Source organism: Stylophora pistillata, chromosome 1 (genome assembly GCF_964205215.1).
Source record: "Stylophora pistillata chromosome 1, jaStyPist1.2, whole genome shotgun sequence".
Classification (NCBI taxonomy): domain Eukaryota; kingdom Metazoa; phylum Cnidaria; class Anthozoa; order Scleractinia; family Pocilloporidae; genus Stylophora; species Stylophora pistillata.
Genome location: NC_142519.1, coordinates 24,716,797 through 24,744,296, shown reverse-complemented (window position 1 = coordinate 24,744,296; position 27,500 = coordinate 24,716,797). Strand labels below are relative to the sequence as shown.

The 27,500-nt window shown below is 39.5% G+C and overlaps 5 protein-coding genes and 2 pseudogenes across 9 annotated transcripts in view; 3 read left to right on the top strand and 4 right to left on the bottom strand.

Moving 5' to 3' along the window:
- The window catches only part of LOC111331175 (ectonucleoside triphosphate diphosphohydrolase 8), a 9,885-nt gene extending 9,282 nt beyond the window's left edge, over positions 1–603 (top strand). For all 3 annotated transcript variants that reach the window (XR_015995964.1, XM_088746795.1, XM_088746794.1), the window contains one exon: positions 1–603. This exon is cut by the window's left edge. The gene's annotated coding sequence lies outside the window, so the exon portion shown is untranslated.
- A 1,027-nt stretch (positions 604–1,630) lies between these two features.
- On the bottom strand, positions 1,631–5,678 carry LOC111319728 (uncharacterized). Its single transcript, XM_088739207.1, has 2 exons — positions 5,614–5,678; positions 1,631–3,567 (listed from the first exon to the last, which is right to left on the bottom strand). The coding sequence occupies exon 2, from the start codon at positions 3,555–3,557 to the stop codon at positions 1,725–1,727; it is 1,833 nt and encodes a 610-aa protein (XP_088595333.1). The 5' UTR covers positions 3,558–3,567; positions 5,614–5,678; the 3' UTR covers positions 1,631–1,724.
- On the top strand, positions 4,194–10,129 carry LOC111331159 (tissue alpha-L-fucosidase-like). The gene is made up of 6 exons (XM_088746796.1): positions 4,194–7,154; positions 7,515–7,615; positions 8,046–8,178; positions 8,711–8,786; positions 8,918–9,111; positions 9,748–10,129. Exons 1-2 carry the CDS (start codon positions 6,988–6,990, stop codon positions 7,606–7,608), a joined length of 261 nt encoding a protein of 86 aa, XP_088602922.1. The 5' UTR covers positions 4,194–6,987; the 3' UTR covers positions 7,609–7,615; positions 8,046–8,178; positions 8,711–8,786; positions 8,918–9,111; positions 9,748–10,129.
- Positions 10,130–11,665: 1,536 nt separating this feature from the next.
- On the bottom strand, positions 11,666–19,581 carry LOC111331176 (alpha-L-fucosidase-like; annotated as a pseudogene). The gene is made up of 9 exons (XR_015993342.1): positions 19,163–19,581; positions 18,555–18,607; positions 18,085–18,138; positions 17,621–17,751; positions 16,219–16,349; positions 14,872–14,996; positions 14,322–14,454; positions 13,201–13,371; positions 11,666–12,495 (listed from the first exon to the last, which is right to left on the bottom strand). The product of XR_015993342.1 is annotated as an alpha-L-fucosidase-like (transcript).
- Positions 19,582–20,762: 1,181 nt separating this feature from the next.
- On the bottom strand, positions 20,763–22,081 carry LOC148741790 (uncharacterized; annotated as a pseudogene).
- An 11-nt stretch (positions 22,082–22,092) lies between these two features.
- LOC148741789 (uncharacterized) lies at positions 22,093–24,620 on the top strand. 2 transcript variants are annotated; one of them, XM_088746782.1, is made up of 4 exons: positions 22,093–22,370; positions 22,576–22,778; positions 22,871–23,034; positions 23,319–24,620. In XM_088746782.1, exons 1-4 carry the CDS (start codon positions 22,355–22,357, stop codon positions 24,430–24,432), a joined length of 1,497 nt encoding a protein of 498 aa, XP_088602908.1. In that variant the 5' UTR covers positions 22,093–22,354; the 3' UTR covers positions 24,433–24,620. The 2 variants fall into 2 exon arrangements, with proteins under 2 accessions (XP_088602908.1, XP_088602907.1); XM_088746781.1 differs by having other exon boundaries at positions 22,093–22,778.
- LOC148741788 (uncharacterized) lies at positions 24,525–27,146 on the bottom strand. Its single transcript, XM_088746783.1, has 3 exons — positions 26,845–27,146; positions 26,386–26,529; positions 24,525–26,311 (listed from the first exon to the last, which is right to left on the bottom strand). The coding sequence occupies exons 1-3, from the start codon at positions 26,858–26,860 to the stop codon at positions 24,984–24,986; spliced, it is 1,488 nt and encodes a 495-aa protein (XP_088602909.1). The 5' UTR covers positions 26,861–27,146; the 3' UTR covers positions 24,525–24,983.
- Positions 27,147–27,500: the final 354 nt, after the last annotated feature.

Genomic DNA, 27,500 nt, shown 5'->3' with positions numbered 1-27,500 from the left:
AATAAGCTTGTAGAATTTGGTGTTGTTTCAAGATAAAGGCACCTTAATTAATTATCCCGATCTTACTGAGGCTAAAGACTATTTTAGCATTGTGTGTTAAAGTGTAGTGTGATCGTCCGGGTGAGTGTAGCCCTGAGAAGGACTGTTGTCAGTGGTAGTGACTGCCGTTTCGACGACCTGTGCGGAAGTCATCATCAGAATCAAGTGAATAGTTGTTGCCAACAACATCACAGCAAAACTGACCAATCATTTTACACGAATACTCTCGTGAATCAAAAGGGTTGGACCTACCAGCAAAGATGGGCAGGAAATACCTTGAAAAAATTTAAACCCAAGATCCATTTATTTTATCGTGGTACCTTAACTTAGTTGCATTTACTTGGTTTTACTTATTTACTTATACGTGAACATGCCTAATTACATCAATGGTACAATTTGATTTTTACGAAGTAACTACTACTACTCCTGAACCTTTATAGAAACTCAACTATTGTAATAACTTACTTTAAAACTCAACATTGAAGACTGTTTTGAATACACGTTGATTATTACTATTTTAAAGTGGATAAGTCGCTTGCAGAACATGTTTACTATTTCAAAGTTTTTACTGTGTTGTGTATTAACCCTTTAACTCCCAGAAATGATTAACATCAACCTCCTCATCAAGATATCTGTATGATATCCGCACAATACCCAGTAAATAGGTCATGAGAATACTCAAATCTTATCAGGTAGAAGTTGTAATATTGATCTAACACCAAATTGTCATCACTAAATTACAGGGAAATGTGTAGCAGTGGGAGGGGAGAATTGAACACTAGATCTTGGGAGTGAAAGGGTTAAACCATTGAACAAGACTACCTAGTGGTGTGGGTGTGGTCGTCTGTCTTTTGACTTAAATTTTCTAAGTCATAGTACATTCTTATGCGCCAGTAATTAGCCACTGGGAAACACCTAGGGATTCTGGGTAATTCTCGAACGAACTGCTCAACTGTCGCCAACTTCAGCTGTATGTTCGTACCCAGTCGTCCTCATCATGCTTGCGCTATTGGATTGCGAGGAGGAGAAAAGAATGATGGACGACTTTCTACACACCCATCATCATACCCCGCAATCAGGTTAGGGAAGACAATGGGAGACGGGACACAAAAAAGTCGCTCCTTTCGGGGATCCCGATGCTCGACAGTGCCACTCACTCATTCATATCCTCTCTTGGTAGGCTATCTTTGTAACAAAGGTTTTCTATCTAAAAAATATTCAATACTGTTTAATTTCCCACTTTTAGAACTCTCTAAAATAGTTTGTCGGCTTTTTGTGGCCATCTACTTTCAGTGGTGTCCCAACCTGTTGTTTGCGGAGTAAAATCAGAGCGTCTGACCAAAATAGCCTTACGGTCAAAGTATCTTACTTTCATCAGGAGAACCTTGCCTTGCAATTAGTTTTTAACTCATGATCCTACAAAACATATCACTCAGTGCATGAAGGGTTGTGGACCGTTTTTAAAAGTCCAAAATCATTGTGTCAAACAACAGCTTGTAATGAAAACGCTACGACGTTAAAGAAACAGTCTCTGCGCGTAGCAGTTAGTTCTATGGACGTTTTTTAAAAACATTGGCGGCGGAAATGCGAGTGGAGAAACCTGAATCTCTTTATAAAAACCACTAAACTTCCGTAACACCAAAGGCCAGAAAATGGCATTATAATTGTAATTACTGATAAACTAATCATTTTTTCTTGTCAATATGTTTGCACCTCAAATGTTTATTCATATTCCCCAGCTGGGTAAATTTCCTTTTGCAATGTGGACATTCGAATGGTCTCTCCCCTGTATGGACTCTGTTATGCTTGGTAAGAGTTGACCGATCAGCAAATTTCTTACTGCAGCCTTTGTGGCCACACACAAATGGTTTTTCTCCTGTGTGCGTGCGCTTGTGATTGTTGACAGCTGTGGAATGGGTGAAAAACTTGTCGCAGACATCGCATTTGTAAGGACGCTCTCCTGTGTGACTGCGCATGTGCGATTTCAGTCCCCCAGCTTGCGCGAACGTTCTTTGGCAAACCTTGCATGTAAAGGGTTTTTCTCCTGTATGCGTTCGAAGATGAACCTTGAGGGAAGAGGCACCGGCGCACATTTTAAGACAAATATTACATTGGCGGGTCTGGCGGCTTCTTTTGTCAGATACACTTGCGGTAGTATCTTCTTTCTCAGATGGAGTCTCGTCAGTTTGCGGGAGCGATTCCCCTGGAGTGGTGGAAGGTTTAGGAATACTACCCTCCGTTTTTGTGTAGGGAGCGACGCGATCCTCATTCGGTTGGTCAAGAGTCAATAGGTTTGCTTCGCGGAACATGGCTTGTGGGTCTGGGTATTGTAGAAGCGGAATTTTTCTGGGACTAAACGAAACGGAAGCTTGATAACCTGGCCCCCGTGGAAAGCTCAAGAGGGGTACGTGATTAAGTGCGTACCCTACCGGTGTAAAACTACATCGATTGGTTGTTGAGAAAGACGTATGCGATATCGCCTCTTGGTTGGTCCTTTCTCTCGAGTATTCATCTGAATTGACTGGACCCATAGCATTGAGTATCGGAGAGAAGGGCACAGATGGCTGGATAGATAAAGGATAAGGTGCAAAGTTTGTCGCCCCAGTATATGCGTGGGAGGGAGTGGCGTTCTGAGTGAATATACATGCTTGGTTGGGGCATTGTAAAGTGAAATTATGGCAAGCACCATTGAGAGATGCGTTTGAACTACTTCCCCTAGTGGCCTGTGCGCCACTCGTGTTCAGTGTAGCGAGGAGTGGTTGCCCGTGTCCTTGGGGTGGTACTACACGGAGGCTATCGTTATTTGTGCTTTCCTGACCTTGATTCTCAATTGGTATATAACGAAAGGGGTTGTTGTTAAAAGCTTTGTTCCTATTCACAGACTGCGCCATCTGGTTTAAAAACAAAGCCGCGTAATTACCAGTCCATTGCATTGCGGTTTGCTCCTGTAACTGGCTGTATTCGCTCGAGTTACTCAGTCTGAAGTCTGACCGAAGCATGTTGGCACTGCCTTCAACCTCCTCAGGACCATCGGACATCTGGATGTTGTTGCAGTTCAAAGGTTCCTCGGGCTGGAATGAGTTGTTTGGATTAAGGAGGTGGTGCTGTGGTCGCAGTGCTTCGTTCGGATGAAACACATACCGAGGGATTTTCATTTTGCTACTGCACCAAACGACCTCGCTGCTCTTACCTCTCCCATGGGGGGTGTAGGGATTACTTAAGATGTCGTGGTTAGAGCGTGAACGTGAAGACATCATTTCCATATATGGAGGTACTTCTTGCTCGAGATTCTGGGCAGCGATTGGCCCGATTGGCCCATTAGGATAACAGGAAGAGGTTGTCCTTGATACAGAAGAAACTGGCAACATCTTTGTGTATCGAGACTGTTGCTCGAAAGGAAATGACCCAAAATTTAATGGCTCATTCAGCGAAAACTCTGAGGGAATACTTAAATTCATTTGGCTTGTGGGCATTTCCTGTTCCCGACTGGAAGCAGGCGCTTGTTCGTTGCTGTCCATGATCCGGTACCTTGAAAAGTACAAACATGAAAACAAAACAGAACAAAAGGTTTGACTGTAAATTCGTACACTGTCTCTCTGGTCAACTGATCTCTCGTTTCTGGCGAGTAAGGCGACTACTAAGTCAGTCAACACATTCAAACTTCCGGGAAAATTTCACCCCTTCATGTTAGAATAGAACTTTGAAAGAAGAATACAATCATTCTTTTCATACCTTGCATCGACAGAGCCAATTATTATCACTTGGTGTTCCCTAATTAAACTAACAAGGCTAATAATTGCTTTTTATATGTGCACGATCCTTCGCAGTAAAGCACTATTTAAGCAATAGTGAAAATCAGACCTGAAAAAAATTCAGGCCTGTACGGGATTCGAACCACTGACCTCTGCGATACTAGTGCAGCGCTCTACCAATTGAGCTAACAAGCCAACTGGGAGCAGGCCATCAAATTAATTCGACATAAACCCGTAGATGATAAATCAAACAACAAACATATGAAATACATATATATGAACTGCGGTTATGAAACATATATGTGCACGATCCTTCGCAGTAAAGCACTATTTAAGCAATAGTGAAAATCAGACCTGAAAAAAAATTTTTTCAGATCTGATTTTCACTATTGCTTAAATAGTGCTTTACTGCGAAGGATCGTGCACATATACGTTTCATAACCGCAGTTCATATATATGTATTTCATATGTTTGTTGTTTAATAATTGCTTTATTGCTACTTAGTGTAAAGTGAGACTCTCAGACCTGATAGTATTTTCGGGAAATTTCATTTAGAGAATCCTCATCTTCATTGCTTTTCTAGGGAAGTTCCAAAGGGTTTCGTTAACACTGCTTAAAGACGCCCGTAGCCTTATGATTCAGACTCCAAGATGAAAAGACGAAAACTGAACAAAATTCCATTAACAAGAGAGAGTAAATGACGCCAATATGCTGGCTCGCTGGTTTTCTTCGAATTCGTAAATATCTAGATCATATATTCTGGGACATTTGGAAGGAAACGGAAGCAAATTGAAATCAGTGCAATTATTAATTCCGGGTCTTAATTTCATAACAACTTGTGATATATCTCGAACATGGATGGATGAAAAAACACTGATTCAATTGTAGCAGGGTTGAAAGAGATGTTTGCCAAAACACATGCACGAGACCAACCCACGCAATGCATTTCTTTGTCGGCCATGTTCCATGGAAACTACTTGTTATTGAAGTTTGCAAACATTTTATGCAGTTGGAGACCATCATATTCAACTTTCACGAATGGATTACTTACAGTTTTTAAATTTTAGAGATCATCTACCGGACGCGAAATTTTTTAAGCTTTCGTAACAGAATTTTTGATGACCAAGCAACGTTTGTCGAAAGATGCTAAAACATCAGCAGTCAACTTAAAAGTGGAAAAGCTGCAACTCGTCGATAAACGATGCAGTGAGTACGGAAAACAAGTTCAAAATGCTAAAAACTCTTACTTAAAAAATAAAATCTTTATTTCTTTGATCGAAGAAAAAAAACATCAGGATTGATCTTTTTATACTTTAGAAATATTTGTCAGAAAACCCTTTCGAGGCATAGAGCATTTGACTCAATACAAACGTCAGTTACGATTTCTTTTATTTGCCTCCCGACCAGAAATTTTATTTGATCAAATTTTATTTTGGTTCGTGGATCAAACACAGATAAGAAACGCAAAGTCGTACATCAGTTTGCGACAAAATCCTACAGAAATAAGGTTTTTAAGAGTAAAAACCACATCTGTTGAATGACTTTATACTCCGGCCGTAGGTGTCTGCGCTGTGCTTGCGCTCAATGCCGAAGGTTGCGCCAACACTCAACAACGTGGTGCCCTATAATTCCAGAATCTGCTGCTTTGAAAAATTTTATATTAAGTGTTCACGTTCTCTAAGATCCATTTAAATCAACAGTTGAGCCAGTTCTGATAGTTGAAAACAAGCACAAATAACTAAAATTGAATATAAAAGCTTCAATTTTATCTCCGATTTTTGTACGTATTCACACACACACTATCGTACAATTGGAAACTCACCTGTTGGTCTCTAAAAGTTTTTCAGTCGCGAAGACCGTTTAATCCTCTGTGCGGCCGCGTTCTAAATAATAAAATAAGGAAAAAAATAATCGAATTGTTCCAATTGTAAGTATTGAAAACAATATCTAAATTTGATGTCGACCTTTTCAGCTTATTTCATGAACTATACTCACCCAAAACTTCATCAACGGTCGGTTGCGATCAACTGTTCTTTTGCGTTCTTTAAAGACACGATTCCCAGATTTTCATAGTTTTTATAGAAGCCGATTAATCCTGACCATTTGGTATTAGATACTTCGATATTCAATCGAAGAGAGTTATTCTCCTCGCCGATAGCGTGGCAGCGTTATATGCGTCTGGCCCTCATTCATCAACTTATGATTGACATTTTAGAGGTACTCTACTGTGAGTCGTTTATTAGGGGTGGGGTAGGGGTCAAAGGTAAAGACGTAATGATCCGGGTGGATGAAGACTTGTAACTATACTAGTAAAAAGACTGTTGAAGAATATCTTAACTGAGCTTCTGCAGAATTCCGTGGTTTCTATTTACTTTTGTAACAAACACAAGAGAGAAGAACACCTTGGTATACAATTCACCAAAGGGGAATGGTTTCATCCTTTACATATGAAAGATGTTGCAAATAATTTTACAACACGTAGTTAAGTGGAGGTGAAGTATGATTTAAATCATGGGTATTGGGGCTCAAAGGGATTAGCCATTTGTAGCCATAAAATAGCAAAAAAATTTAGCGGTTAGGCATAAAAGTTGACAAGTTTGAGCCATAAGTCGTAGAAAAAGTTGAGCGTAAAATTGTTTTGCTAACTTTATCAGAAACAAAATGAATGGATAGCTCTGGCCAAAATTTTAACCATCAGCTGTAAAACCCATCAGCCCATTGAGACCCTCTTGGTAGAAAATCCCTCTTTTTATCATAGCTTTCGTATTGTTTAGCTAGATATAAAGTTCATCATCTGTCTTAAATCAGTTTGTTTGACATGGGTACCTACTACTTCTGATTCAACTCAACAGTTAATGATTAGTAGCATACTGGAGTGGGAGTCCAGACATCCAGGTTTAGGCATTGGGTGTTCCTTGGCAGGATACTTAATTGTCAAAGTGGGTCTCTCTGCTCAGAAGTAAAGATGGGTATTGGAAAACTTTCTAGGAAACCTGATGAAATACTAGATTGTCATCTATAATGGAACAGCGTTTAATCTATCCACCCTGGGGGAGAAGCAATGCTCTTAATCTCATGGAAACAGGGGAATACTGGGGCAGTGTGGGCCACTTTTATTGAGTTCTGACTTAACCTACCTACTACAATAATTGCATTGTTACAGTAACTGTTACTGTACCTGAAAATAAAATGGCAAATGGGAGAGAGGCTTTTTGATTATTTTATTCAACAGGAAGTATTGATGCCTGAACTATATGACTTGATCAATACATATAAACCTGAGTATCTGTATGTGAATGGACCACATGGACCTGACACATACTGGGGTAGCTGCAACTTTTTTGCATGTCTTTATGATGAAAGGTACAAATCAAAAGTAAAATTTTATTCCTGCATGTGGCGATTTTTAATTGCAATTATTTTGGACGTTTGCAAACTGACATATAAGCATTGGTGAAGTGACATTAGATGTAGGTGAATCAACCTCGTGCATTAGGGAATAGATGTTGGTGAACTGACACATTGGCAAAACAAACGGTTAACATATAGATCTTAGCTGAGCAGTAAGGGCAGGTGAAGTTAGTGAAATTTGACTTTGACACCAGGAAGGAAATTAACTTTGCTTGATAGCAACAAAATGTGTGACAGCATTACTTTGGTAGAGAGAACTTAGTTTAACTACTTGTCTTTATGTCCTGTGACATGCTTTCTTTTTATCCACAGTCCTGTAAAAGGTATAGTTTTGACAAATGACAGGTGGTGTGACAATGGCTGCAAATGTCACCATGGAGGAACATTTACCTGCATTGACCAATAAAACCCTGGTATTGTATGCAGCATGACATTTATTCTACAGTTTATTGTAAACATACTGAGTTGTAGGGTCCATACATTGCTCAATAAAATTAGCTGTTGCTTCTACTTGACTTGAAGGCTAAATTTCTTGCCTGCAAAAGATTGATTACCATCAGCTGAATAAGTCACAACAAAAGCAATATCAGTCTAGCTCAGTAGTTTGAAAGGCAGCCAGCTCTAGTCTAAGATTAAAAGTTTGATTTCTCTAGTGTAAAAGTATATGACTTGTTAAGACCGATGTTTCATCCCAGTGTAGGACAAAACAGAGGAAATGAAATGTTAATGTTAGATCTACCTGCAAAGCCAATACAAAAAATACCTAACCCTAGAATAGCCTATGCATGTAACAAGTATGTGGAGAGATGTTTTGTTTATATTAGTTTAAATTTATTCTTTTAGGAACACTTCAGATGCATAAATGGGAGAATGCAGTGACTATTGACAGGTATTCCTGGGGCTTCTGATGAGACCTTTCAACTAGGGATGTTCTGGAAATGAATGACCTTCTATTCCAGTTGGTTTCTACAGTAAGGTAACCAAAAAAAAATAGAAATTTACAGTTATTGAAGATATGTTTTGTAATTGGGTAGTGTATTCAGTTTTGACTCATAATTCCATTTTTGTTCAAGTTCACCTTGATTTTGTCATGAAATCAGTGTTGTTAAGACTTATGACTGCAGGTAGTTGTCTAAAGTTTCTGTAGCATAATGTAATTGGGAGTATGTGAACTTTTCCTGAATGGCACGCTGGTCCATCACATCAGGCTTCCCTGGTAGTTCATGGTTTCCAATTTTATACTCCTGTATGGAGAGAGGCATTATGAGGGTGAAGTTTCTTCACAATGTCAAGGCCATGGCTCACTAGCTCCTGGATCAACAGAACTGGAATTTGCCATGCTAAATATAACCACTAGACCATGGCTTAGCTCAAAAATTTTAATGTTTTGATTGATTGATGCATTTATAGAGGAGGGATGATTGGAGGAGGGAAGGATGGATGAACAGAGCGAGGGACTGCTGGATGGTTTTGTTTTTTTTTTCAGATTTTTTACTCTTTCATTCCAGAACTAACTGATTGATGGAATGAGTGATTCAGAGAACAAATTACTAACACCATTCTCATTACCTGACCCACAAGCAGGTACTACTTACCATTTTTATGGACCAGTGGGCATTAATTCATTAATATTTACCCAGCTGCAATGATTTTGGTAAATCTGTCTTCTCTTTTCTCTTTATAACTATGATAAAAAGTATTCTGATTAAACTCAGATGCAAAACATCTCTGATGACAGTTGTGGAGGAAACATGCTTATGAACATCTGTCCAACATCAGATGGCAACATTGTACCAATACTTCAGGAATGTTTACTCCAGATGAGAGATTGGCTGTCTGTGAATGGTGAAGCAATTTACAGCACTAAACCTTGGAGGGTTTAGAATGATGCAATCAACAAACATATCTGGTATGTACTGATATTTAGATGTTGATCTTAAGCCCACAGCCACCTAAGCCAATGGGATTTGATTAAAGAGATGGCTGACATTAAAGTAGATAAAGAGCATACAACTGGTTGGGCATGGGTGATAATTTGTTCACCTTTGTGATTAAGAAATATTTTTGGTTCCTCAAAATGTAACATATTTGGGATTCAATTCTGCCTTCATTCAGATTGGCAAGGAATTTAACAGCAGGGAGGAGTGAACATAGGAGAATAGCCAGGCCAGATATGATAACATGAAGTTACCTCTTTTTTAGAGGTCATTTAGAAAAGAAGTTAGGTTGTAATTTTGATAAGAAGCTGGGTCTAACTTTTGCACATGCTGGAAGGTTGTTCCTGCCTTTCGTGGGAACCCCTAGGGTGACATACCCTACTGCAAGTCACAGAGAGAAGTAGGGGTCTTTTTCCTGACAAGTATTAATGTATAAAAAAAGAGGGATGCGAGGATGGCAAACATAATACTCCTGGCTAAACATTTTAGTTTTTTTTTCACTTTATATTTGGCAGTGAATATGAATTGTGCAGTCCAAGCTTGCATGACATTTTCTCTCCATCATTTATATTTGTGTTGATTATTGTTTCCTCTATGAAACCTTCTAGGTACACATCCAAACCTAATGCAGTGTATGCCATTGTTCTCAAGTGGCCATCAACCAATGAGCTAACCCTTGGAGCTCCAGTTTCCACTGAAGACACTGAAATAACCAAGTTAGGTTACGAAGGAGATTTTGTTTGGAAACCATCTGGTCACAGACTTTTATTTCTGTGACATTTCCTGGTATTCCCATCAACAAACCTCCATCAAAGTGGGCTTGGGTCCTTAAATCGACAAAAGTGGAATAGGACTGATGTTTTTAAGGAGTGGTTTAATACACCCTTGAAGTGTAGGGACTGGAAGCGATTCAAATATAGGGAAGTGAATATTTGTGGTGTTGGCCGGTACTAGGTTTTTGAAATAAATCTGATGTTCTTGTTTGTTTGATATTGTTTGTTCTCAGTCAATTTCGTTGTGGTGAACGGGTTTTGAAGGAACGGTAAGTAAACACATAGCACGTTAAGGCACGTTGCAGGTTAGGCAAGTCCCCATTCGTGGGCGAGTAGATACGTAAGCGAGTTTGAATCTTAGGCTTGACTTGAAGTCGAGTTGACTTTTGGGCGAGTTGTCCTGGAAATATGTGAGCTGTATCGTAAGTAAGTTGGACTTGCTAGCGAGCTGGCACATAGGAGAGTGGAATCGTTTCAAGCTAAGATGAGCGAATGATAAAACCATTAACATTCGTTCTATGTTCTGTTCACTGTGGATGTGGATCACGACCTTACGAATGCTACTAGTTTGCTTCAAGTGACGCGGTTGACTGGTTGCTAGTCGCCTTAATAAAGTATTATCTTGCGCCGAGATTAGTCAGTTTTAAACAACTGTGATTGGTGCATTTCATCATCGAAAGGCGCCTGTGATCGACAGCTGTTGAAAACAGACGGTGTCTAAAGTAGGGGGAAAAAGTACACACACCCCTCCCGCCATCACTTAAGAGTCATTTAATAGGAACCACCAGTTAGAGACTTTTTCTACGTCGCACTTGACAGTCTAATAGATGATCAGTCAAGAAGTTGATGGAATTGGTGCCTTACGAAGGATAAATTGCCAAAAACTGCTTTCCTTGTCTCAACAGATGTACGTACCCTTACTAAGAACATAAAAAACTAGCAAACGAAATTTTCTTGAAAGGGGAATATCTCATCCACACAAGATATTTGAGAAAAACGCTCAATGATTCAATGGGGAAGATAACCTGCTTAGCTGTGGTACCACTATGGGAACAGAGCTTAATAAGACCGGGGAATAGCGGGATTCTCATCGATTTTTACGGATAATTTTGGCCGTTAATTCATTAGTGAGCCATTTATTAAGTAAGCGAATGAGTGCTTCGCAGTCAAGATGCCCAGTTTTCTGCAGACGCGATCGCGTAAACTTTATTGTGTCAATGCTAGGTGCAGTTCATAGGTAAGCGACGCGTACACAAAATATACGCAGGCTTTTTTACGTAGAAGCGTGTCGATAAACGCTTGGCTTGTCAACACGCGCGTAAGTTCTACCCCTATAGACCTTGTTCGTTAAAACAGTGAAAACTTCCTTTAGATGAAACGATGTGATAAGGTTATTTCTACAATTCACCACACAGGAGTTACGCGTCCGTCACGCCGGTATGGGGCGATTTCATCCCTAAGTAGTTCTCATGTTCCCTTTTACTCAGTTGACACGGTAACTCCTTAGTAACTAAATTGCAATCCGATGATCGATGAGACTATATTGCTGCAACAATTACAACCTTGACAGAAAAAAAGTACGGTCCACCAGGGGTCATTAAGCCCACGATTAAACCTGCTTATAAGTCATTTAACCTAAAGGTCAACTTTCCAACAACCTAAATCGCCTTCACAACAAATACAAATACAGTTGCGTTATGCGCCAAATGGCATCACATGTGAAAGTTATAAGCCACTATAACTCAGTCATGAATATCGCAAATATCCTTGAGTTTATTCACGTCTATTTGGTGGTCTCAATTCACAAGCTCTAATCTTACAAATCTCTGACTATCATCCAACTATGCTTTGTAGAGTACAAGTAAAGAGCGAGACGAATACAAATATCACGCGATATCTGTACTCTAGAAATATCCGCGAAATTCGCCTGCACTGAAATAACAATTTGGTGTGTTGGATAATAAATTTCCTATTAGACGTTTTGTTGTGTAATATCGCTGAGTACTTTTACTCGTTGTTTGTATTTTGACTCGCCCTACGGGCTCGTCAAATACGGCACAACTCGTAAAAATGCTCAGCGATACTACATAACAAAACGTCTACTAAGATATATATATATCATCTAGGTGATTATTAGTTCATCCAATACCAAATTCCCCGACCAAACTTCCTAAGAATTGTATGGCAGACAGTAAGGAGAATTACTGATGAGATCTTGAAAGCGACAGGCTTAAATCTATCGTATATCTGAGATACAATTATATATAAACTATATCGATCATGGGTACGGCTTCACATTGGCTAATCGGGAAGAGCTCGTGGACAATGAAATAGGGACTGATTTAGTGAACGAAATCCAGCTTGAAAACCCAAGCCCACTTGGACTTGAGTTTGTTGGCGGGAATGCAGGGAGCATTGACCAGTATGCCGCCTTTCAGCATTGGCAACCAAGAAAACTTTCCTTCATAACCTAACAAGGTAACTTGGGTCTCATCCGTGTACATTGGAGCTCCGAGAGGGAGGTAACCTGAAAATGGCCATACTAATGCAATGGCATACACAGTTCCATTTTTGGAGGTGTACCTGCAAAGAAGGAAACGAGCGAAAACTCACTAACATTACACAACTAGGATATGGGCGCTGATACACTGTCTTTTTTTTTTTTTTTTTTTTTTTTCTTTTTTACTGAACCCCTTCACTCCCAAGATCTCATAGGTAATTCTCCTTACTGTCTGCTATACAATTCTTCTGACGTGAGTTTGGAGAATTTGGTTTAGATCAACTAATAATCCCCTAATTCATATTTTTTTTCGTTATTCTCATCACCTCTCTGTTTTCACTGTTGTATTCAGTGATATTGTAAGGAGAAATTTTGTCCCCGCAGTCACTCATGGGAGTCAAAGGGGTAAGTAAAATATTTCTGTTTTTCTTTTTTTCTGCTTTTTTGCTTGTTTGTTAGCTTGTCTGTTTCGTTTTGACCCTCATTTTCTAGCGCCTCTGTAAAATTCTTTTTTTCTCTTGTCTTTGAAAAATTTACTCGTGCTGATCAACCTCCTGCTCTTCGTGAGTAAAGAGTTTAGAGAAGTTTCGCCCCATTGCGGGTTCGCTCCCTACCACCTTTGCGAGTTCGCCCTTAAATCTTTCAATTCGTTTTCTCACGGCAGAACATATTACTTTTTCAAATCATAACATGTTCCGTACAGGGAGCGAAAGTGTAAAGGTGGTACAAGTCGAACTTGCAATGGGGAAAAACCTCCATTCGCTGACTCATCATTGCAGCAAACTCACCACACATCTTTGGTGACAGTGTCATTCTGAGCTCTCCAAGGTTTGGTGCTGTAAATAGCTTCACCATTCACAGACAGCCATTGTCCCATTTGTACAGGACGTTCCTGGAATGCAGGAATGATCCTTCCATCGGCAGTGGGACCAACATTCATTAACAGATTTCCTCCACAGCTGTAGAGAATCGCCATAAGGAGTGAGCGCAAGATAAATTTCTTCAATTCGCGTAATTGGGTAACCAAGTTAACGACGTTTGACGAACAATTCATTTCTTATCCCTACAATATCAAATCAAGTTTTAGACTGCAATAGAAACAAGGGATGAAACTCGTAGACCTAATAAGAACAGCCTGTGGAAGACTCCAACTACTTCACGAGTTCAACTTAAGAAATTCAGCCTACCTACGTAGAAAGTGGCCCTTTCTCATCGAAAAGATGCAAATAAATATCGATGTCTGTCTGTCTGTCTGTCTGTTTGCTGATGACTAACAGACGATACAAAAATGCCATTTTTTTTCGAAAAGCGGAAAGACAAGGGGAAATCAACCTTGATTTACCGAAGAGTTTAGCTGGACAACCGTGCGTAAGTGTAAGTGGCGCAAGCAAGGGCAGAGTCATGCAAGAATAGCGCAAAAGGAGCGTCTCTTGTCCGTAACGCGTTTCCTAGCCTTTTTTAACTCGGATCTGGTTCATGATGTATGCACCTGTAAAACAGGTTCACGTCTATCCTTTACCAGCAAACTTCCCGAGTGCAACGTAACAAACACCTGTTTAGAAGTGGTTAATTACACTCTCATTGAAAGAGAATGAAGACAATTTTAGTTTCCGCTGCCGATCAACTTGGGTTCGTCGCGAAGGCCAAAGTGGTTATAATTGCACATTTAAAAAGGCGCACTCAAGCGTGAGGTTACACGAGAAGAACGCAAAAGAAGCCCACTTTTTCCTTCAAACACCCCTTTAATTTTAACCCTCCGCGTGTCTGCCTATCTTTTGCAAATGCCACCCATAAATGCTACTATGAACTCATCCTGTAAAATCAGAAAAACGTTTGCGTGAAGAAAAGGAATTCGTTTATTTTATTTTCATTTTGCAGTGGAGGGTGTGAAACAATGCTTACTTCATACCTGACAGTAGAAACGAGCTGATATAGCAGTTCCTCAATAGTCAAATAATCCATGATATCAGCATTGCGTCTGTATCCCCATGAAAACTTGTCCACTGTCATGGCGTTTTCCCACTTATGATTTAAGAGTTTTCCTGAAGGAAAAGATACTTGTGTCCTTATTCATGGATATATATGAAAGTAAGGTGACCCTAGTCTATCAACATCACACCTTTCTCTTACCTCTTTTCTGAAAGTGTTGAAAATGGAGAAGCTACAGTGCACGTTTATTGCCTCTAGTAAAGAAAGGAGTAAGGCCTGTGTCACTCTAGAGGCAATATTTCTGTTGAAAAGTCTCACCATTGTGTGAGAAAATTGTATCAGTGTGTTAATCCTGAAATGATCCTGTTTTGTTTTTTTTTTGTTTTTGCAACAATTGCAAATAGGTTTGTATGTAGTAAAATCGAGTTCTTCCTTTTGCAACAATCAGTTGCCTCAATCAACAGCCGATTCGTTTCCTTCATAACGTTTATTTCCTTCAGAAATAAACGTTATAAGATGCAAAACCTTACCTGGGTTATAGCGATCACTGCATGTGTATACATCCCCATGGTGACATGAGCATCCATTGCTACACCAGCGGTCATTCGTCACCACTGTCTTTGACAGGGCTAGACCAAATGCATAACAAATAAATGAGAAGTGTTATTTAAGGCATACTTTGTGGTAGGTGTATCAGAAATGGACTTGTGGCCTATATAAAATTGAGACTGTCATCAGAATTTAAACTCTTTTACCATTTTATGATGATGATGATGATGGTTTATTAAAAACTACACACGGTGGCATAAAATTATCAATTACACTGTGTTTATATATATATTTCGGGAATAGATAAAATTACATTTGTTTTCGAGGGACTGGGATTACAGGCTATTATAAATAATTTACAATTCAGAGGGAAATAAAATACCACAATAGAGATAACAGACCTTATGATTAGTTAATTTTCGCCATTGCTGAGAAAAAACTAGAACCAAAGTGTTTTGTTCTATACTGAAAACGGCTAGAACTGCTACTGCTCCTCAGGTGGTAAGAGTGGCACTCAGATTGCATGGGAGGGAGGAGACGGTGCAGCTGGCAGGCTGGATTATTTTTTATATTGTGCCACACTTTAAGACATAAGTGGGCGCGTCTATTCTCTAAACTGGTAATGTTGGCTTGCGCAAGAGCCTGTTGATAGTGGAGGTCGCATAGCCCTCTTCTGGATCATGTCTGTGATCATGTCTTGAGAAGGGGAAGTACTGATATGGTGTTCCATTTTTATGTCTAAATTTACTCTCCTTCTTATATCTCTTACTGGAAATGATAGGTATACACTTTTTGCAGCAACAAACCAGATCTCCTTTTAAATATGCTCTCAGTTTTTTTTTATAATCCTTCCTCAACTTGGATTTCAAATTATTCAAGGTGTGTCTTTCCAGTCCTTTTAAAACTGTAATTGTACAATTCAGTATCCTTTGCATTTGAAATCCATTTTGCAGGAGCCTGCCCATGTAAAGGACCTACATCCAGGTACATTCCCTAAGAAGGCAGTTAAACAATAAACACAGCCATTACCAAGCCTCTGGATGCAATAGGGTTATTAACAAAGAGTTATGAAAATGGATAGCATTTAAAAGTGTTGGACCATAAGGAGACTTAAGCGAGACTCTAGACGAGGACAAAGAAACACAGAACTCAAAAAGAAAATATTTAGCAAGAACACAAAAACACCACAACTGTATCATCGTTTTATGCTAACAAGATGGAGAAAACTGTAATAAAAAAATCAATCCCATTTTAATGAAAATTTTTACTGAAAATTTACATCCCTTCCGAGTGGATCTAATAACTGGCATGGCACCATCAGTTGTCACCCTTCATTGTAAAGCCAAGCAAGGAATTCTCTACTTGTCCAGTATGTATCTGGTCCCACAGCCCCATCAGACCATAGGTATTGTGGTTTGAATGTGTTGACCAGGTCATACAGCTCAGGTAAAAGGACATCCTGAAAAAAAAAGATCACTTCCCTGTAACTCCTACTTGCCCATATGAATAAATCCAGCAAGATTAACTCCTACACAGGGGCCAAGTAACCCAAATCCTTGCACTTAATTCTCGTTTCCGTAGCATGGAGCAACTGAAAGATGAGATGCCAAACCATTGTACCTTATAATTAGCAATAAACATTTTAAGGGTGTAAATGATACCTTGAAAAATCAGGTTACATTCAAACTTTTCACGCAATCTTAAAATGTCATCAGCCCTTACAGTGAGTCTAAAAGTATCCATTTACATCACAACTCTAAGTTATCATTATAAGAAACACAAGTTTCTGTAACATTGCTGTTGTTTGAAAATTTTGATGTATGAGCTGATATCTCCCAACAAAAAAAGCAAAAAGGATAACAAATCTGACCGAAATTTCCCACCTGTAAACAATATGTTGCAATGATCTGAGTAAAGTAATGGTAGCAATAAGGAGATGTATAAATAAAATTGTTTAGTCTGAGTCCTGGATGTTTATACAGGGCTCTAATAGCAATTACAAAGTCTCAGATTACCTCATTCCCCAACCCTCATTTTGACACATTCTCCCTTCACAAGCAAAAGCTTACCCATTAATACTTCTGGCTCTGGTTGTTCAAAGGGTGGATAATGCTATCCAACGGATAAATCGCTATCCTGCAGATAAGTGTTACCAAAACGTACTGCGCTATCCACCAGATAGAGATTTATCCAGTGTATAGCGTTATCCATCTTTCGAACAACTGGGGCCTGGAGCAGAGAGAGGCACTGTGAGGGTACAGTGTCTTGACCATGCAAGAACAGAGCACAAAACTGCCTCCCGGTTAGCTCAATGGATAGAGCCCTGGACTGTTGTGCGGGAGGTCAAGGGTTCGAGCCCCGGCCAGACCAACACTCAAGGTCTTAAAATAATTGAAAAGAATATGCTACGTACCTTTCTATAACATCAAGAAATGGTTAGATATTCTAGTCTTCTCAGATAGGGACAAATAAATGGAGGTCCTGTCTCCTGCAGGGTTAGGGGTAGGAGACGTTAATTTCCCATGCACAAGACTACTGTGTGATGGATGTCCTCCCCTGGGGTGGGATGGGTGGGTTGGGGTTGGTTTAGGTGGGTGAACCTAGTAGGGGACTATGTTTCCTATTGTTCTCTAGTGCAACAACCATTGGGCCACTTCATTCCCCACTTACACAGAATTACTTGTAACATTATTAAGAACAGCAACCAATATCTTCATAGTAAACACTAACCTTAACATAATCCTGTGATTGATATTTGTTAGCTTGGTCTTTGAAGTACAAAGGGTTGAACCATTCAAAAAGGGAGTGGTACAGTCCAAATTTCAGATAGGTATTTTTACAGATGGCTTAAGCAAGTTCCCCTGAAGAAAAAAAAACTGGACTTGAAGCAGCATAAAACAATAAATCAACTGGTTTGCATTATCATGACTGACTACAATGGTAACTTGCCTAGGTCTTAGGAGTTGAAATACAAGGAAACCTCAGACCCATACAAAAAGTTATTCCATTCCCTGATCTCATTTACATCTTTGGATCAACAAGTTCCCAAAATCTTGATATTTTTGCAGGTCTGAGGCTCTATGATCTTGAATTTGAGGTATTGACTCATCCATCTCATTCCTTGATACATCCTCAATTTATTTCACTTCATAGACGGAATAATCTTTTTTAAAGCAACAAGAGAACTTGTATACCCACAAGATCCCTGTGTGGACCATTGTCAACAGAGTCCCAGTTCCACGATACATGGGAAACTATGTATCATGGGATACATAGGGATAGCTATGGGAAACATACTAACCACCTCCCGGTTAGCTCAATGGATAGAGTGCTGGACTGTTGTGCGGGAGGTCGAGGGTTCGAGCCCCGGCCGGACCAACACTCAAGGTCTTAAAATAATTGAGAAGAATACGCTTCCTTTCTATAACATCAGGAAATGGTTAGATATTCTAGTCTTCTCCGATAGGGACGAATAAATGGAGGTCCCGTCTCCTACAGGGTTAGGGGTAGGAGACGTTAATTTCCCACGCACGAGATTACTGTGTGATGGATGTCCTCCCCTGGGGTGGGATGGGCGGGTTAGGATTGATTGTAAAGCGCTGTTGATCTGTCATTGTAAATAGCGCTCTATAAGTGATAAATTGTAATTGTAATTGTAATACATTTGATCTCCAGTTTGTCGAACCTTTATGATGTTTACTGGTCAGGACTACATACCTGAAATAAAATAACAATGGAGTTAACTGTTTCAGATCAAATAGTGATTGTAAATTTGGGACTTAAGATTTATATATAAATATGATATAAACAATGGAATCAGACTGATACACACCTCAGCTTCAAGTCAATGACAGCAAGGCACACTTATATTTGTAGTTTACCAGAGGAGTGTTGAAGGGTTGTACTACAATTATATTAAAACTGATGAATTTAAATTGTTTTTTTCTTACTTTCAGCATACATGACCTGAATGATAAATTAGTTGCATACTGTGCAGGTTAATGAAGGTCAACTACTCTGTTCTGTTCCATTCCCATTCAAACCTGCTGAAAGAGCTCTAACAGAACTACATAAAACATCAGTATTTATTAGGATCATAGATGGGCCAAACCTTGATCCCAGGGCCTCTTTCTGCTTAGCTCAGCCCCATGAAAGAAAAGAGGACCCTGGGAACAAACCTGACTAGCCATGTCAGAAAATATTCAGTAGCATATAAAAGCTTACTAAATAAACAATTCATACCGTAAAACTACTCATTCCCAAACAATTTACCTTGCACCAGACATGCTTAGCAATTCAGCCCAAATATTTGCATCAAAAAATTCTGCCTTAAACATTGGAGCAAAATCTGCATACTGGAAGTTGGGTGGGTAGTTCTTCTTCATGAAATCCACAAAAGTAGGCTCACCATTGTGCCAGTAATACCAAAAGCATTCAGATCCAAAACATGGTACTGAGTACACCCCCCAGTGCATGAAAATACCAAATTTGGCCTCCCCCATACCAAGTGGGGAGGGGACGTGAGTCCAATGACTCCAACGTTGGCTTATATTGAGCTGATACCACGGTCAGCAATGCAATGAAAGATAAAGCTTTTGAAATCATGTCTGGCACTGAAAATAAAAGATTTACATTTTTTTATTTTATCTCTGACTTCCTTGATTGCCGGCGTCCCTTTACTTAATGGGAAAAATAAGAAACAACAGTTAACTATGCATCTGGAAAGTTAGAAGTCAACGAGTCCAGCGAAATTGACCTCGCGAATCTTCTGTGAACGTCCGGAACAAGTACGGGTACACTCCACGTTTCAGCTTTAAAAATGGCAACATTCTCAAAACAGCTTCAACTGTCTAACTGTCTAGAATTCTTAGAAACTGTTAATAATAACCAACGTCATAGCTGGCTTGAAGCTATAAGTATCAAATGAGGCAATAGGCTTCTTCTTTCACTACGTAATGCAGGGGGCGTTTTTCACTAACTATGTCCTAACTGAGTAAGGCTTGTGAAAGGAAGAATTCATACCCATAAGACAGCGCAGGTATCGCACTTCCAAGGTGATATATTACAAGGAATGTTGTGATCCCCTGGTTGCGACGAGAAAAACTTTGGATGGAATTCCTCCCTTGCTCTTACCTAGAAAGGACACTCGATTACAACGCAGGAAGGAACTGCTATTTCACAAAATTTCATAATCTCTTCGTAATCACGCGCATTATCTGACATCTCCGTCACGCAAATCAGAACGGTCCTCAAGGCGTACTTATAACTGAACCGAGTAATGCCGGTCACAGTTAAACGTTTACAGGTTTTTTCATTTTCTGAGTCAAAAGATATTGTTTTTCTAGGGCGACCCTAAAAGCCGGAACGGCGGAATGGCAGAATGGCGGAATGGCGGAAAATGACCCCAAATCCTAAAACACGGAACGGCGGAAAATGACCCCAAATCCTAAAACACGGAACGGCGGAAAATGACCCCAAATCCTAAAACACGCGTGACTAAAATTAAGTGTTATTAATTTTTTTCTTTTACTGAGTGGTATAAATAATAATGAACCATTATGCATGAAAGATAGCTGCGTTTTCGCGTTGTTAACCTGTTTAGTTACCTTTTGTTATGCAAAATTTGCCATGAGTTTTAGTCGCGGCATAAAAAGTCGCACAGCATGTGAAAACCAACTCGACATACCACATTACAATAAACAATTGTAACTTTGACACGTTTCCTGGTCACGTCTGCATTGATTTATTGAAACAATAATATCTCATATGCTTGTAAATGTGAGAACATCACAGGAACGTTTTCAGGCTTCTCAAAATATGACAACGTTCAGCCCTAGCTCCAAACTTAGACTAGCGTGAGAGCAAGCCCTCGTTACGAGCCCTTCAATACGAGCGTCTTTTCATCCACGACTAAGTTTTGGGACTTGAGTAACACTAGTTGAAGCGAGGTTTGCAGTGTGTCACGCGCGTGGGAATTTCTCATGGCGTGAAAAGACAAAAGAAAGTTAGCAGAAGGAAGCCGTATATTTCTGGTGCACGATAAGCGGGCGTTCCACGGGCAAGGTTGTTCGTAACCATGCGACACACATTATTTGTTTGATTAATAACGGATCGGCTTTCTCCAAAATCAGCAAGCTTGCAAATTATCGGCCTAGTTTGAAAAGCTTTCTCAATTTCGTGGCTGTCTTTTAAAGTGCAATAATGCTGGTTGGAGACCAGTATCTTGGCAGGCTTTATATCACGGTGGACGATCCCAAGGTCATGCAAATGTGCAAGCCCTATCGCCGTTTCGAGGGCGATCTTTTCTTGAAGTGGAAATTGTTCGATTGCCTCATTAATGTGAATATATTGTAAAAGTCGGTCCAGACTGCTGACAATTTCTGAGCTGCCGAAGGGAGCGAAGTCGAAAAACAAATATTCAAGCATTATTGCACACGGTTCCATGCACACAGCTTGAAACCTAACGATATGTTCACTTTTAATCCCATGGAGTATTTTTGCCTCTTTGAGGAAAAGACGCTTTTCCTTCTCGTCCTCACCTAACAGTTTTTTGATAACGACCTTCTCAGAATTGTTTCTCGCCACAAAAACCAAACCATAGGATCCTCGACCGATAGCCTCTTCTTTGTCTCGCAAATGCTTCCACTCGAATAATGGTAAACCATGACAATCCAAAGATCCGTCTGAATTACACTTCCCTTTCAGAAAGGGCAATTTAAACGCCATAGAATTGATGATTTGCAATTTGTTGAGGAACAGAAGAAATCCGCTGAACGAATTGGTGAAATAGCCTCTTTTTTGTTTAGAAAGTTTATTTCTTCGCTGATATGTAAGCCGTAAATTTCACAATAGGATGGTGGTGTTTTGGACACCTGGTCGCGAAGAAATTCTTCAAATTCTTCTTGACGGCTTCCTTCGGCTAACTTTCTTTTGTCTTTTCACGCCATGAGAAATTCCCACGCGCGTGACACCCTGCAAACCTCGCTTCAACTAGTGTTACTCAAGTCCCAGAACTTATTCGTGGATGAAAAAACGCTCGTATTGAAGGGCTCGTAACGAGGGCTTGCTCTCACGCTAGTCTAAGTTTGGAGCTGGGGCTGAACGTTGTCATATTTTGAGAAGCCTGAAAACGTTCCTGTGATGTTCTCACATTTACAAGCATATGAGATATTATTGTTTCAATAAATCAATACAGACAGCTAGGAGGTCACGTGCCTAGCAACGCCGAATTGGAGAGCAAGCTCTTCTGCGACGACAAATCGAATGAGTGTCTTGAGCATCACGCGTATGTATATCTGAAAGGCGGTTATTTTGAATTCAAGCGGTAAATACCATTCCATCTCTCAAAATCCAGTAAGTTTAGCATATAAATATAGCTTTTAGCACATCTTCAAATCGGAAAGGTTAATATTAACTGGGATCGCGGCAAGAATATCAGCGTCAAGTCGACTACGAGTTACAAACATGGCTTCTCCTCCAGGTATGTAGAATAGATCTTGTCTTCTTCCTGCACTTTGATAGCGACGTTTGGACGATTAATACAAGTAAAAAGAAAGAAAATACAGTAATTCACTACGCCTTAGGGTTTAGAAGCTGTTTACTTTTGAAAAACATAGAATTTTGGCTGCTTATTCCCCTCAAGACTATGGTGTCGGAACCAACAAGCGTTGTTTTCATTGTTGTAGATATCGATATGGACGAGTCAGTTGAACAATCCATTACGGGCAGAAAAAATTCTGCATACCATTGCTGTGTTCCCCTATGTAATGGGGATTCAAGGTACCACGAAGATTTGCGTTTCCATCGCATTCCCGGTCGTACCAAGGATGAAAAGTTGAAGAAGGAATGGCTGGTGAAAATCCGAAGAGACGAAGGTCCTGACTTCAAGGTATTTTATAGAGACATTTCGATTTTCAAAGCATTTGGCAAGGATTTGTTCGGTCAACTTGTGTCTAATGGCTTATAAATTTTCCCATTTAGATAACAACTAGTACGAGAGTATGCTCAAGGCACTTTACCAAGGAAGATTACCTTCCCCCCACCAAGTCTGGTAGCCAGCGACTGAAAAGAGGTGCTGTTCCATCGAATTTTAACTGGAATTCCTCCTTCAAAGCACGAAGAAAGATTATTCGACATGTCGACAGGTAATATATTCTTTGGTTATGTTTTAATGCATCGTTGAGTTTATGAGGTTACAATGATAAGTCTAGACTAGAATGCTTCTTTCTTATTTTTAAATACTGTATCAGTTTTGGATAAATATTAACTGCTATTGAAAGCATTTGTGAAACCTTGTAGAAGGGATGTATGGTTAAAAAGTATATATACAGACCTCAGGTTCTTCAATTTCTAGAAGGATGTAATTGTTTTAAAATTTAAAATTATGTAAACTATATGAGTATATTAAATTTTTTGGCTTTCTTTGCAGAGATACTCAAACAGATGATAGTGACACTGATGGAGTGGAAAGTGAAGCAATGCAAAGCAGGGAAAGTGTGGAAACAGAGGTGCAGTCTCTGAAGGCTCAGCTTCTGGCCATGCATGGAGAGCTTGAGGCGAGCAGAAAGGAAGCAGCTGCAGCTAAAGAAGAGCTAAGAAATGTCAAGGCTAAAGCAACATTAAGTAAATTTGGTCTGGAGAGATTTGGTCCAGACAACGAGAGTATAAAATTTTACACTGGCTTTCCCACAAATGAACATATTAAGCTTTTTTTTAATTTTATTAAACCCAGTGCTGAAGTAATGACCTACTGTTATGCCTCTGGAGAGAGAGAAAACAGACCAGCCTCCAGAAATATGCTTCTAATAGATGAAATGTTTATGTTTCTTGTTCGGCTTAAACTTGGATTATTTGAGCAAGATCTTGCTGATAGGTTTGCAATTCATATATCATCAGTCTCTAGAAAATTGGTAACCTGGTCCAATTTTTTGTATTTTTTTCTTGGAAGTCAAATCATTTGGCCCTCGAGGGCAGATGTAGATAGATGCATGCCTGAGGGTTTCAGAGAACTCTATCCTAGCACCAGAGTGATTTTAGACTGCACAGAGATTTTTGTGCAAACACCCACATCCCTGTTGTTACAGTCACAGCTGTACTCATCCTATAAGAGCAACACAACTTTGAAAGGTCTTATTGGAATCACCCCTCATGGAGCAATATGTTTTGTTTCCACTTTATACACTGGAGGGATTAGCGACAGGGAAATCACAAGATGTAGTGGTATTTTAGACCTCTTAGAAGCAGGAGACTCAGTGATGGCAGATAAGGGGTTTGATTTAGGTAACATGCTACAGGAGTATAATGTTGAGTTAAACATCCCTCCTTTTCTGGAAAATCAAGGGCAGTTTTCAACTCAAGATGTGCAAAAAACCAAAACTATTGCAAGCCTTAGAATACATGTAGAACGTGCCATCAGAAGGGTTAAGGAGTATCACTTTTTGGATTCCGATGTTCCTCTTTCAACTTTAGGTTCAGTTAACCAGCTCTATTCTATAGCCTGTCTTCTAACAAATTTTCAAGGTCCCTTAATCTTATCAAAGTGACAACATTACAATGTAGTGCACTCATTTGGATTAGAAGATCATTCAGAAGGATTAAATATTTAAACTATTACAAAAAGTGTAAGTAGTCATAATGAGTCTTGGTAAATTTTAATTGTTATTATAAGGTGTCAACTGTTACTGGATATAGTATTTCTGAATCAATTGCTCTTTAAACATAATATTGGACATTTTTGGTGTTTTTCTTTTAAGTTTGGTTAATTGGGGGATTACCACATATATTTAATTCTTGAATTTGAGTATGATGATGCAAGTAAATAACAAAACCTTGGCTAAAAGAGCTAAAAAATACTAACAAGAAAGTTAGGTCACATTTCTGTTTCTGCAAAAAAATGCTCCATGCATTCCATGGGTCAACATCACCTCATCCCTCATCCTGACATTATCTGGTTGGCACCAATTTTAGAAAAGTTTTTAAATCTAATATAGTTGTACACAAATTAGAGCAAATATAGAATGGGTTAAAAGAATATTGAAGCTAAATCTTTTCATAACAAATACAGTCTTGAGAGTAAGCAAAGACTAGAGGCAAATCAGCTTAGATAGTAATTGAAAAAAAAAATGTCCACCTTATCTTTAGCCCCTTGGAAAAAAATGGGATCAAAAAGGATTCTTGTGCAGACAAACATGTCATCATTCATGTAACTGAAAAAATCGCACCAGTCTAGACCAGTGAGGCCCAACTGGCACTGGACTTGGTAATAATAAATGTCACTCTTCTTTAAAGAATACTGGTTAGTATTATCCTTGGTAAGATATCTCACATCATCAAATGAGGTTGCCCCCTCCCTAACAACTTTAACCTCCAGTAAACCAAAGGGGTTCTGGTCACTACCAAGGGCATCCAAATCATAAACTTTCCGGTCAGGGCTGCAGCCTAACCATGGGCATTTAGGATTTATAATTAATCCTGATGGGAATAAATTCACTCTGCCATTTTTTGCTACATTAGCATAGACTGTTGCTGCATGGGGTTCAAGTTCTACACCCCTCTTCATTGCTGGAGTTTGAACAAATCTTGCCGGGTTCAGCTGACTTACAAGGTTTTCAAAATTTGAAACTCGCCGGGCAACTGTACCAAACTTGCTTGCTGTTATCCGCTTCTTTCGCAAAAGACGCCAAGTCTCGCTTAAACTTTGAGTAATTGTTTCTTCTTGTACCCTGAGAGAAATCTCACTTGTGACAGAAAGAGAGTCAAATAGGGCTTGCTGGTTTGCCTCCAGGCACACAGACACATTATTTTGAAATCTATCATTTGCACTCTCAAGTGGTAAATCTGGAAATGCAGTGCAGGTAAAATCATTTACTAAATAGTCTGCAGACATTTTTTGTTGATAAGAAATCAAACACCCTTTGGGGACATTTCCAAATTTGCTTGGGACAAATGAAACAGATCTCAGGTCCTGCTCAGAAGGAACAATGGTTACAAACAGAGGCTTTGGCTGTAGACTGTTAAAATGCTCTTTAGTCATTGTTCCATATATTGGTGATGGGGAGTACAGGTTGCTTTTGATGTATTTGTTGAAGGATGCGCCTAGCTGAGGCTTCTTCACAAGTACATTTTGAATTTGCTTTGCTTCAATTTTTTTCCCCCTAGGCACACTCCAGCGCTGCTTCATGCTGGTGCATGTTAGATCATCTGGCAGAGTTCGATGCCCCAGTTGTTTAAGTAAAGCCAGATAATAGAGAAGCCCTATAACATGATGGCAATACCCTCCTGATCCAGCCACACAAGAGCACCTTCCAGACAAAGAATTATTAGCCATGCTTGAAGAAACTTCCAAGGAATGAGGTGGCTCGTTCTTCTTCATCGAACGAAAACATTTCGATGTAATTTTCACCGCGTCGTTGGCCCGTATCACTAAAACATTAAAACATAAATATAAGATTCTGATTGAGAAAAACAAATAAGAAATACTCGATTTTATTACTGACCTTTAATCTCGTGTAGATATCCAGGTTCTGCCATAAACTTGTATGCCTTCGCTGTGCTAGTGCATCCAGACATTTTTTTTGCATATTGGCCGACATCATCGAAGGTCAGCGAGGGAAATATTGAAAGATCTTGGCTCTCTTCAGCTAAAAAAAGCAATAAAACAAGAACATGAGCAACATAAGTCTAACGATTTGGTAAAAATCTTCAAATTCATACGATCATTAAATTGGGCGAGTAATATCTCTGTACTTCTAGTGGTGAATTAAACAACTTTGTTGGTTCTATCATCATAGTTTCAGGGGAAATCCATGGCCAAAATTCTATGTTTATCGGTAGTAAACAGCTCCTAAACTTTTACGTGTAGTGAATTAACGTATTTTCTTTTTCTCTACTTCTATTAATCGTCCACACGTCGCTATCAAAGTGCAGCAAGAAGACAAGATCTGTAGTCTACATACCTGAAGGAGAGGCCATGTCTGTAACTCGTGGTCGACTTGACGCTGATATTTTTGCCGCGATCCCAGCTGAATATTGACTTTTCCGATTCGAAGATGTGCTAAATGCTATAATTATATGCTAAGCGTATTGGATTTTGAGAGATGGAAGGGTATTTCACGCTTGAATTCAAAATAACTGCCTTTCAGATATGCACACGCAGGACGCTCATGAGACTCATTCGATTTGTTTTGCAGAAAAGCTTGCTCTCCAATTCGGCGTTGCTAGGCACGTGACCAACTAGCTGCAAAGGGCCTATTGTTTATTGTAATGTGGTATGTCGAGTTGGTTTTCACATGCTGTGCGACTTTTTATGCCGCGACTAAAACTCATGGCAAATTTTGCATAACAAAAGGTAACTAAACAGGTTAACAACGCGAAAACGCAGCTATCTTTCATGCATAATGGTTCATTATTATTTATACCACTCAGTAAAAGAAAAAAATTAATAACACTTAATTTTAGTCACGCGTGTTATCGTCGTGGGGATAAATGAGCCAAGCGCTTGGTGTCTTTGTACAAAATTTGTGCAACATGCCCTGCTATCCGTTCCGTGTTTTAGGATTTGGGGTCATTTTCCGCCGTTCCGTGTTTTAGGATTTGGGGTCATTTTCCGCCG